The sequence below is a fragment of the Dreissena polymorpha genome, chromosome 5 (assembly GCF_020536995.1).
Source record: "Dreissena polymorpha isolate Duluth1 chromosome 5, UMN_Dpol_1.0, whole genome shotgun sequence".
Lineage (NCBI taxonomy): Eukaryota > Metazoa > Mollusca > Bivalvia > Myida > Dreissenidae > Dreissena > Dreissena polymorpha.
The window spans coordinates 116,575,858-116,588,351 of record NC_068359.1 but is presented as its reverse complement, the minus strand read 5'-3'; the positions used below and the strand labels follow the sequence as shown (position 1 = coordinate 116,588,351).

Sequence of the window (12,494 nt, the reverse complement as noted above, 5' to 3'; positions counted from 1 at the left end):
TTTGTTTAAACGTCTTTATTGACGTCTAATTTAGTGTTCTGTAATCTGCTTTTTTTCATTCCCGGCCAATACCGGAGGGATATTGTTGTTGGTGTTGTCCGTCCATTCGTCCGGAGATGTTTGTAAATAACTGCTGCATGACATTTCAAGAAACGCACAATAAATGTGTATCGCATACTTCGGTGGTGCACGCGTAAATGAATTTGCATTATCGTTCTTCGGTGGGTTTTATACAAGTTTTGCTAGGATGACTCGGACATATAAGAGCTATTTCAGTTTTTAGGCGTATTATTACCATGGTGTACACGCGCGTTTTCGTGTGCTTTACACTTCTAAATAACAACTTTTGCACAATCAATAATGTTCAGTGGGGGATGTTTATTTCTAGCATTTGTTTGATGATCATATACTTTTCAGAAAATTACGGAAGCCCTGGATTGACGTTTTTTGTTACTTGTTTTGAGCTATTTGTTATTAGTTATTTGTTATTACTTATTAGTCATTACTTGTTACTTAATAGCTACGAGTTTTATACGCGCGAAAAATCAGAAGCATGAAGATGGAGGACAACTCTAGTGACGGCGATTCTACGGTATATTATTTACTTATTTATTTGATTTATTCTTAAATTGATAAACTGATACACATGAGCTGTCACAGTTGAAACATGTGACACGTTCTGCAAATAAACATGTAAATAGATATGTGTATCTAAAATGTTGGATTGATGTACTATTCATTCTGCAGCCATTTATTGTGTTTAAGAGAGCTCCATTTACTTCAAAATTATTCTGTCAGGCGTGGCTCAATTTGAATGTTAGAAGATACCTCAAGTGAGAAAGAAAGAATTTCAGTGTTCGTTAACCGGTAGTGTTGCGCATAGTGTTCTCCCTTGTTTAGTTCACGCCACTCGTTCTAGTACACATGGTAAACTTGGCTCGAAATCATTTATCTTTCATGTTGTAAGTTTTTCCTTAACATTATTATTATCATTATTGTTATTATTATCGTATATTATTCTTACAGTCTGCTAGTTCTGGCTACCATAACTTTAAATGTTCAGGGGGTTTTTTCCTTCTGAAAGACCCGCCGAATTTCGGCCCTTTCCCCTAGATTTTTTTTCCCCTCTGACAGAAATATTTCCCCAAAAAATGATTTTCCCCTAAAAAAAATTTTTTTTTTTTTAAACCTTTCAGTACATAAGTTAACCTGATCCAGTGTAGAAAATACAAAATATTGCATCATTAAATTATCTGTTGCCTTGAATTTGTTTTAAAAACAGTAAAATATGTTGAAGTGATTATTTAAAATTTTCCTTATTTTCCCCAAAATCTGGCGTTTGCGTCATTTTCCCCCCCAAAATCCGGCTTTTCGCGCGATTTTTTTCCCCTCAAAAAAGGCCAGGCCCTTTCCCCAAAATCAGATAAAAACCCCTGATGTCGCTTTTTATGATTTTTGACAGGCGCGACTTTATAGTTATGGACCAACCCCATTAGGAAAGTCAACCAGAAATTCCCGAAAAGTTGACAGTTAACATTTGAACCTTAAAATATTCCCCGATGCAGTAATTTATATTCATTCACCAATATACGTAGAAATGTATCCATGAAAAAGAGCTTTCTTTGATTTATAGCGTGACATAAATATGTAACGATTCTGGTTGACTTTCGATACGGGGTTGGCTTCAGCGTACAGGTATGTCAGTACTATATAAACTGTATGCTGAAGTTTCTTTAGCTAATAGTCTGCAAGTACTGTAGATCTATTGCCTTTGAGTATCTGAGTAAGTACTTTGCAAACACAAATCGCAATTTTAACATGCTCAGTGAAATCCAAACTAGGCAAATATTTACTGGACAGTGAGTAGGTCCTGTAAAATGGGAAAAAATACAGGACCTCCTCTTTGCTTATAGGACCTACTGGCTACAGAATATTATAGTAAAATAACTTGGTTTCATTGCTGGGATCAAGGTGTTTATGATATAAATATTCACCCGGGTTATACCATTTTAATAACCAGATGTTTAATTGCAGATAGATCAACTCAAATAACTGCTAAATTTAATAACTTAATACATGTATTTTCCTATGCATTTATGTGAAACATATTTCTAACAATTATTAAATCATTGCCATTCGATTTACCAATTATTTAATTCACTGCCATATTTTGTAATTTTATATTTCTAGCTGACATCCCTGTCAGGCATACATGTTTGTTACAAAGGAAACCCGAGAGACTGGGCCATTGTCGTTACATAATAAATAATAAAAAGTACTGTAGGCAGATAATAAATGATCAAGTAAGCCGAGAACAGTGCATTCAAAGACTTTGGATGTTTTGACTGTTTTGAATGAAATATCCTATCTTAATAATAAAGATATTTTTTCCAGGGCGTCCAACTTTGACAATTATTCCTTTGTTGGGGGATGGTCCAAACCAAAATTATAAGATCTTCCCTTTTATGTATACAAATTCAGGCATTTGTCATCCCTTCTGGTCATTTTCTGAGTGGGTCACTTTTATTCCATGAGGTGGGGGTCCGGCCCTAATTGTCAGCATGAGAGAGGCATCTGAAGTATAGAAGGTCGATCAGACCCCGCCCTGCTGCTGGATACCTCAATTCATTGTTTTCAGGTGATGGAACAAGGGTCATCATGGCCCTCTTGTTTGTTTAAAATATTTTAACAATTCACTGTTCTTTATTTTAAGGCTGAAGAATCATCGGCAAGAAAACAACGAAGAATTGAAGAACTTGTTCACAAAATACAGTCAGGGAGGATGAACATGAGCAAGGAAACTAGAAAGAAAAAGTCTACACCAGTTCCTAAGGTATCATAACCAGCCAGATTTGAAAATAATTTCACAGAATTGATCCTTTGGTAGTCATCTACTAACATTTCTCAAGAAAATGAAATTCATATCAAAGTGTGCATGCCATAGCTACCAATGGGAAAATATTATTATAAAAGAAACATGAAAAATCAAACACTAGCCTGATTGGAAACTCATTTCACAGAAATGGCATTTGAGTAGTCCTCTGCCAAATTTCTCAAGGAATAGAAGTCTGCATAAAACTCTCATTGGCATAGTAACCAATTGGAAAATATTATTATATATCTTGTTGACTCCTAGTCCAATGTATTCAGCACTCAACCAAACTGCCACCTGAGTTGTAAATAATTTCAGAATAAAAGTCCTTTTGTACTAAGATTACTCAAGGAATTGAAATCCATATGGAACTCTAGTTGAGCCCCCCTTCGAAGAAGGTGGGTTATATTGCTTTGCAAATGTCCGTTGGTCGGTCTGTAGACCAAACAGTTTCCGGATGATAACTCAAGAATGCTTTGACCTAGGACATGAAATTTGATAGGGAGGTTGGCCTTGACCAGCAGATGGATGACCCCTATTTATTTTGAGGTCAGTAGGTTTAAGGGTAAGGTCACAGTAACCCAGAGCAGTGAAACGGTTTCCGGATGATAACTCAAGAACAGTTCGGCCTAGGATCATGAAACTTTATAGGGAGGTTGACCATGGCCAGCAGATTATCATTATTGATTTTTTTCATGTTAGTTGGCCAGAGGTCAAGGTCACAGTGACCTGGATCGGGTAAAGCGGTTTCCAGATTTTAACTCTATAATGCTAGGGTTAGGATCAGGAAATTATGGCCCCCTTTGTGGAAAGAGTTTGCAGTCTTGAAAGTTCTTTATTCGGGTCCCATTCTTAAAAAGAGCTTAAAATTAGCAGCCCAGCGTTACTGAATGCATCAAGGCAGGCATTTTGTGTTCGACAAGCTCTTGTTACCATAGCAACTAATAGGAGGTTTCATTAAAAATTAAATTAAAAAAATGAGCCCCTGGTTTGATTTCAAAATAATTTTATAACGGTTATCCTTCAAAGTGTATATGGAAAAAAAATCGAATTGGAATTCGGGTTGTCTGGTTAAAAATTAATAGCTGACAAAGGTACTTTTGTAGCTCTTGGACTCCGGTTAGCGATACAGAGCCATCTTTGTCCTCTTGTTTTCTTATATACGGTACAGCTTACAGTTTATTGTTGGGTTTATTTCAGATTTTATGTACAAAATTCACATGGTTATTTTTCATTCAGTTGGGTGTCATCACATGGTTTAGCACTATAAGACATGAGTATTACCTGATACTAGGACACGTAATCCTGGGGCAAGAAATTATGTTTTTAGGTAAATGCTTAAACTTATTAGTCTTTTTTAATGCTATAGAGATCTGAAGTTTGGTCCAACCTTGATGATTTATGGTCAAAATGCTTGTCCTCTTGGTCAATTTCAATCTGGGTCTCATTTGTAAAATAATTATGGTAAAAAACTGCAGTCAATTTGTCCGTAGAGATGTTAATGGCAATGAACATCTCAATCATGTCCCTCTTGTCTCATTTACTGAACCATAATATTGACATATTGACCCAGCATATTGTTAACTAATAAGAAATAACTTATAAGAAATAACTTAAAAGTAATAACAAATAAGTAATAACTAATAAAAAAATAAGTAACGAGTGATAACTAATAAGAAATAACTAAAAAGTAATAAGAAATAACAAATAAAAAATAGCAACTAAGAAATAACAAGAAATAACGAATACGAAATAACAAAAAAGTAAAAATTAACATGTCCATAAAAGACAATCTTGATTTTTGGTAAAATTTACAAAATGCTCTGTGTTGACATGATTATCCCCACGCTTTTTGAAAAGCGTGGGGATATTGTGGTTATCTCTGCCATCTGTCTGTCCGTCCGTCCGTCCTGGCCACTATCTCCTCCTACACGATTAGCACTAGAACCTTGAAACTTACACACATGGTAGCTATGAGCATATGAGCGACCCTGCACTATTTGGAATTTTGATCTGACTCCTGGGTAAAAAGTTATGGGGGTTGGGGATTGGGGTGGGGCCGGGTAAGAGATTTTTACTCATTTTTTAGGTTATTTTACTATAATTTCTTTATTTCTACACCGATTGTCTTCAAATTGATACTGAACCTCTCTTATGACAATACGGTCAATCTCAGCTATGCATGGCCCCATTACCAACCCTGGGGCACCCCACCCACATAGGCCACACCCACCTAAAATTGCCTTTTACTATAATTTCTTCATTTCTACACCGATTCACTTCAAATTGATACTGAACCTCTCTTATGACAATATGGTTAATCTCAACTATGCATGACCCCATTACCAACCCTGGGGCGCCCCGCCCACGTAGGCCACGCCCACCCAAAATTGCCTTTTACTATAATTTCTTCATTTCTACACCCATTTACTTCAAATTGATACTGAACCTCTCTTATGACAATACGTTCAATCTCAACTATGTATGGCCCCATTACCAACCCTGGGGCGCTCCGCCCACATAGGCCACGCCCACCCAAAATTGCCTTTTACTATAATTTCTTCATTTCTACACCCTTTACTTCAAATTGATACTGAACCTCTCTTATGACAATACGGTCAATCTCAACTATGTATGGCCTCATTACCAACCCTGGGGCGCCCGGCCCACATAGGCCACGCCTACCCAAAATTGCCTTTTGCTATAATTTCTTCATTTCTACACCCATTTACTTCAAATTGATACTGGACCTCTGTTATGACAATACGTTCAATCTCAACTATGTATGGCCCCATTACCAACCCTGGGGCGCTCCGCCCACATAGGCCACGCCCACCCAAAATTGCCTTTTACTATAATTTCTTCATTTCTACACCCTTTACTTCAAATTGATACTGAACCTCTCTTATGACAATACGGTCAATCTCAACTATGTATGGCCCCATCACCAACCCTGGGGCGCCCGGCCCACATAGGCCACGCCTACCCAAAATTGCCTTTTACTTTAATTTCTTCATTTCTACACCGATTCACTTCTAATTGATACTGAACTTCTCTTATGACAATACGGTCAATCTCAACTATGCATGGCCCCATTACCAACCCTGGGGCGCCCCTGGGTCAAACATGCGGCGTGGGGATACGCGTCGGCCTCTGCTGCGCCATTTCTAGTTTATTATGCCCTCCATCAGATATGCCAGGTTATATTAGTTTGCAAATGTTGGCCTGTCTGTCTATCTGTACACCAGAGTCTTGTCCCCTCTATTACTGTTTTAGTCATATATGGACAAGGAAAGTTAATGTTATACTATTAAGTATGTATAAAAAAGCAGTTATTTTTAGAAAGGTTTGTGAAGTTGTTGCTCCTGTCTACAGGTTGGTGGTATGTTGGTAATGTATTAAAAGTAATATGTAAAAGGACTTCTTGACCTAGATAAGTTTAATGAAGTTCGGATTAAAACGTGTTATTTGTCTGTCTCTTTATATTTTTGTTTCTCAGCCTCTCTATCTCTGTCTGTCTTTCTGTCTCTCTCTCTCCCATCTGATAGCACCAGTTTACCTTGTTTGTTTTCTTAAGTACCTTAAATGGAGAAATTCCTATCTCAAATTGGACTCACTAAAGTAGGCATACCTGTTTTGCAAACAAGGGCATTCATTGAAACTGTCCCAATTTTTATGCCCCCCAACGAAGAAGAGGGGGTATATTGTTTTGCTGAATGTCTGTCTGTCTGTCGGTCTGTCTGTCTGTCTGTCAGTAGACCAGAACATTCCGATCAATAACTTGTCAACAAATTGACGAATTGAATTGATACTTCCCATGTGCATTGGCCTTGGACAGTAGATGACCCCTATTAAAATTGGGGTCACTAGGTTAAAGGTCAAGGTCACTGCCACACTTAATGTGAAAATGGTTTCCGATCAATAACTTGTCAATAATTGTTGTCAATAATTTACTGATTGGCTTGATACGGTCGGCTTGATACTTCCCATGTGCATTGGCCTTGGACAGTAGATGACCCTTATTGAAATTGGGTCACGAGGTCAAAGGTCGCTGTCACATTAAATGTGAAAATTGATTCCTGTCAATTACTTGTCCACGAATTGACTGATTGGCCTTAAAATTTCCATGTGTATTGCCTTGGACAATAGATGACCCCTATTTCAGTGGCTAAGTCACACCAATATGATAAGATTAACTCTGTGGTTAGTTTTGTTGAAAAAAATCCTGTGTCAAGGTCCTGTTTTAGGGGCATCAGCCTCCGACCGTGGAGCTCTTGTCATTTTCTTATAAATTGGCTCATGTTGTCATTTCTTTTTTTCAGAAGAAACAAGATATTGGTCAAGGCAAAAGTGGAAGAGGAAAACACACTATATACAAATAATATATTGGATGGCAGCACTTTTCTAATGAAAAGTACAGAGTCGTCACTAAGACAAAAGGAGGAGGTGTACGAAGAATGGATTACAGTGCAGATGAAGATCTAACTGTGGAAACAATTATTGAAAGTGGTGTAAAGAAATATTTCCCAGAGGGAAAGAGTCAGTTAGGTTCCTTGAAGGACATGGATTTGTCGCTAGGCAGTTTTGCTGGTGAAAATTTAGACAGATTTACCAACACAGAAGGCAATGCATGTTCTTTTCAAGAATACCTGAAATCTCATGGGCTCTTCTCCTCACAGTACCATTTGTATATAAGAACAAAGCCAAAACAACAAACTTCATCATGGAAAATCAACAAACAGCTGGACATTTGGATGAGAGGGATGAAGAAGAATTGAATGTGGAAGAGACAGTGACAGATAAAGCAGATGAAAATGCAGAAGAAGACATGGCAAGAGTGTTTTTTGTAAACAACACTATGCCTGGAAATATGAACCTTAAGTACAAAAGGAACACACCATCTAGATATGACAATAGTGAGTGTACAATTTCTTATGGCTCTATGAGACAATGTTATAATTCATCAGCGCATGAAATTGCATATGCAGATTATAATATCACAGATGATGGATTTTTACTAGTGCATGTTGAAAAAGATGATCGGATGTATTTATCTGAATTAAATGATGGGTCGTACCAATGAAGCAGTTACACTTCTTCTGCTCATCCAGTAATAATAATGCAGGGTCCAAATGAAATACATGGAATGAATGGTGGTGATTTAATGTTGGGATTGATAACACCATTGCACAACAGAAATTTACAGTATCAGTGGTATAAGGATGGCAGTCTTGTTCTTGAAGGGATGAATGCATCAGTTTTGAAAGTAATATGTCCTGGAAAATATTCTGTTGGAATAATTGTAGATGGGCAGGCCGCAGTTGTACACCTTTGGGGCTGAGTGTAATGTAACAGAACGGCTGGATACAATGAAAACACTGACACAATCAACCCAGTCATTTGCTACTTCACAGACAGTTGATATACAGTCATATACATTGAACACTCCACCAGAGACAGGGAACACTCCAACACAGACATTGAACACTCAACCACAGACAGGGAACACTCCAACACAGACATTGAACACTCAGCCACAGACTTTGAGCACTCCACCACAGACATTAGACACTCTACCTCAGACATTGAACACTCAACCACAGGCATTGAATATTCAACCTCGATCATTAAACACTCCAGAACAGACATTGAACAGCCAATCACAGGAATGCAGCACTCAGCCACAGACATTAAACACCCAAACACAGAGATTCTGCACATCAACACAGTCATTGGCCACTTCACAGAAAGTTGACATACAGTCATATACATTGAACATTCCACCACATACATTGAACACTCAACCACATACATTGAACACTCAACCACAGACAGGGAACACTCCACCACATACATTGAACACTCAACCACAGATAGGGAACACTCAACCACAGACAGGGAACACTCAACCACAGACAGGGAACACTCAACCACAGACAGGGAACACTCAACCACAGACAGGGAACACTCAACCACAGACAGGGAACACTCCACCTCAGACAGGGAACGCTCCACCACAGTCATTGAACACTCCAGCACAGACATTGAACAGCCAATCACAGGAATGCAGCACTCAGCCACAGACATTAAACACCCAGACACAGACATTCGTCACATCTTGCTCAGTACCAAGAATAAATTTGGCTGACATAAACTTAGGTAAAGAAATTGGAAGAGGGGGGTTTGGTATTGTGTATGAAGGATCGTGGATAGGCACAAATGTGGCTATCAAAGAGATCAAGATCAAGCGGATGAAGATCGCAAAACCAATTGTTGATCAAGAACTCTGCGTCCATTCACAACTAAGGCATCCCAATATTGTCATGCTGATGGCATTTGCTATTGAAAGTGATCGATTATACTTGGTTTCCGAACTTATTAATGGTATTACATTAGACAGCTGTCTATTTGGTATTGATGGATCATCTATGAGCATGTCTTTGAAGCTAAATGTTTGCTTGAAGATATCCCAAGCTGTTGCATATCTGCATGCACAAAACCCCATGATCATACATAGGGACATCAAACCTGAAAATGTACTTGTTGCAAACGAGTTTCATGTGGTGAAATTATGTGATATGGGTCTCAGTAAACTTAAGACAACAAACACTATTATGACAACTTTGGCTGGGATTTGTTTACAGCCTGGAACTCCTGCATATCAGGCACCGGAGATCCTTCTTGAAAGACAAAGTGCAAATGAAATGACAGACATTTGGAGCCTTGCATGTACTTCAGTGGAAGTATTTACTGAAATGCCCGTCTGGAACAGCTCTGATGATCCAGTGCAGTACATAATGAGTAGAATGAAACTGAAGGCCAAACCAGATGCTTTAGAGTTACTTGCCTCATTGGCAGATACTGACTCTGAAAACGTTGAGAGTAAAATCTACAGGATCTTAGATAAGGGACTGAGCTACAGTAATAGTGGTAGACCTCATGCTCTCCAAATAGTTAGCTATTTTCATGACCTGTTAGTCAACAAGGTCATTGGGTAATAAACTGAACTCTGACGTGCCCTTCAGCTAAAATATGCCTTTTTTAAATAACCATTACTTGGTTGGTTGATAATTGCACACATTTTACTGAGCTGGACATTTTTGATTATTTGTTTCATATTTGTTTTGAATAAGGGCATTTTCTGCTTCTGTCTGGACTTTTATCTTGAGATAATTTAGAAAAATATTGAAATTTTGGATGCATTTCTTTATTTTCATGTTAAAAGTTTTCATTATAATAAGTATTGAATTCAGAACATGATTGTATACTTTTTTGTCGATAATACCATGGAAATTTCTTTTCTCAATTTTATTAGCTCGGCTGTTTTCTGAGAAAACCCGAGGTATTGTCATAGCCAGCTCGTCGTGTCCGTGTCCGCCGTCGTGTCGTCCGCAATTCTAAAACCTTAACATTTTGTTAAGGTTTTGAACATTGGCTCTAAAATCAAAGTGCCTTATCCTACAACTTTGAAACTTCATATGAAGCTGCACCTTGATTACTTCCCCACGCCAAACCCATTTTTTGGTCAAGGTCAAGGTCACTGTCACCTCTTATATAAAACTTTAACATTGGCTCTAAAATGAAAGTGCTTCCACCTACAACTTTGAAACTTCAAATGTACATGCACCTTCATGAGTTCCACACGCCACACCCATTTTTGGGTCACAAGGTCAAAGGTCAAGGTCATAAAATTTTACTATATATTATATTTATAAATTTCATTTATACTTAAAGTCTGAGGAAATTTTTCTATATTTCCTTTACACATTTTAAGTCGTCAACTTATTTTACTTTGTTAGCTCGGCTGTTTTCGGTAAAAACCCAAGGTATTGTCATAGCCAGCTCGTTGTGTCCGTGTCCGTCGTCGTCCGCTAAAACCTTAACATTTTGTTAAGGTTTTGAACATTGCTTCTAAAATAAAAGTGCTTCCACCTACAGCTTTGAAACTGCATAAGTTATGTAGCTGCACCTCTTGATGAGTTCTACACACCACACCCAATTTTGGGTCACTAGGTCAAAGGTCAAGGTCACTGTGACCTCTAGAAAAAATAATCTGACAAGATTTCGCAGCCGAGTGTGGCACCCGTTATGCGGTGCTCTTGTTTCAATGTTCACGTCTTTCAGAAAGTGTTGCAGAAGTGGATCCATTTTTTATTATTTGTTTCATATTTGTTTTTAAGAAGGGCAATGTCTGCTTCTATCTGTACTTTTATCTTGAGATAATTTAGAAAAATATTGAAATTTGGGCTGCATTTCTGTATTTTCATGTTAAATATAAACGTTTTCATTATAATAAGTATAGAATTCAGAACATGATTGTATACTTTTTTGTCGATTAAATACCAAGGAAGGCCATTTCTTTGCTTAATTTTATTTCAATGTTTACGTTGTGTGGCTTATATCTAAACTTCAGTAAACGGAAAATTAAAACGAAGTACATACAAACGTAAGTCAATTATTGTAATGTTCCGTGCAATACTTACTTTTGACGTACTGCGTTTCCTTCGAGGGCAAAAACACTATTTTGGTGACCACTCTCCATCACAGAATCATTTTTTTATCCGAGAATGACCGGTACCGCATCCGAGAGGGGTACCGATATAGCGTTTTCATCCGAGAGGGGGACCGATATGGTTATACACCGTGTTACCTGTTTTAAACACAAATTTCCACTAATCCGTTCTTCGATGTCATGTGTATTTACAAAGTGTTTTCGTAGTAAAACATATACCCGACGTCGTAGCGAAACGGACTACGCTTATACCTCGTCAGCCCCCAGTGGGGTTGGATTCCACCCACATGTGAGAATTGTGGCGGCAATGCACGTGTCAAGGCGAAAACTGGTTGAAATCTTACATTTAGCACCTTTAGAAATCACAAGCGTTTTAATCCGACACACTGTTTTATTTGGTTGGCTAAAACAACCAATACGCACTCTCAAAAGAACAATATTTATTCCCATATTCTTAAATTTTGATGAAATGCACGAGGCTTCAAAAATACGTCCATGCTTATCAAGGGACACAACTCGTATAAGTATAAATCATAGATATGATTTAGGTCATAATATTACCTGGGAAGGGTAGAAACACTTCAGAGGCCCTACATCTGCTGGTAATTTGTATTAATGCTTCGTCATGATTGATTAGCTTGGCAAGATCTTTTCAGTTTTCCTACTCCGAGGCTCATCCCTGTGCTTCATGGCTTTGCGTGCCTTTATTTTTCTTTAGCGAAGGAATGCCCATACTCTATTTTATCCATTTCAAAGGCAAGAATTTTAATGCACCAGAGATGATTCGCACAGCCTGGTTCTGGGTCAATAGAGGTCAAATCATTAGCATTTTATACTTTGTGTTCTTTGCGCGCTTTAAGCATTCTAAGAGCATCTCCTCCACTAAGTTTATTGGAAAGAAATGCCGCAATCTGCCTTCTTTGGTTTCGGCGTCGCAAACGCCGAAGAAAATGTGTTAAAAATTCAACACAGAACGGTTTTAGCGGACTAGTCGCGGCATTGCAGCGGTCAGATTACCAGTTGAATTTATGACAACTGCTGACTGACGGTTAACTTGGACCTCCAAATGAAACAAACCTTCGACCTCCAAATGAAACAGCTGCTGGGTCA

General features: G+C 38.1%; 1 protein-coding gene across 2 annotated transcripts; it reads left to right on the top strand.

The window, feature by feature from the left end:
• Nucleotides 1-500: 500 nt before the first annotated feature.
• On the top strand, nucleotides 501-11,227 carry LOC127881472 (probable serine/threonine-protein kinase drkD). Of its 2 annotated transcripts, none has more exons than XM_052429376.1 (3): nucleotides 501-592; nucleotides 2,714-2,833; nucleotides 7,195-11,227. In XM_052429376.1, the coding sequence occupies exon 3, from the start codon at nucleotides 8,179-8,181 to the stop codon at nucleotides 9,868-9,870; it is 1,692 nt and encodes a 563-aa protein (XP_052285336.1). In that variant the 5' UTR covers nucleotides 501-592; nucleotides 2,714-2,833; nucleotides 7,195-8,178; the 3' UTR covers nucleotides 9,871-11,227. The 2 variants fall into 2 exon arrangements, with proteins under 2 accessions (XP_052285336.1, XP_052285335.1); XM_052429375.1 differs by lacking the exon at nucleotides 501-592 and adding an exon at nucleotides 900-962.
• Nucleotides 11,228-12,494: the final 1,267 nt, after the last annotated feature.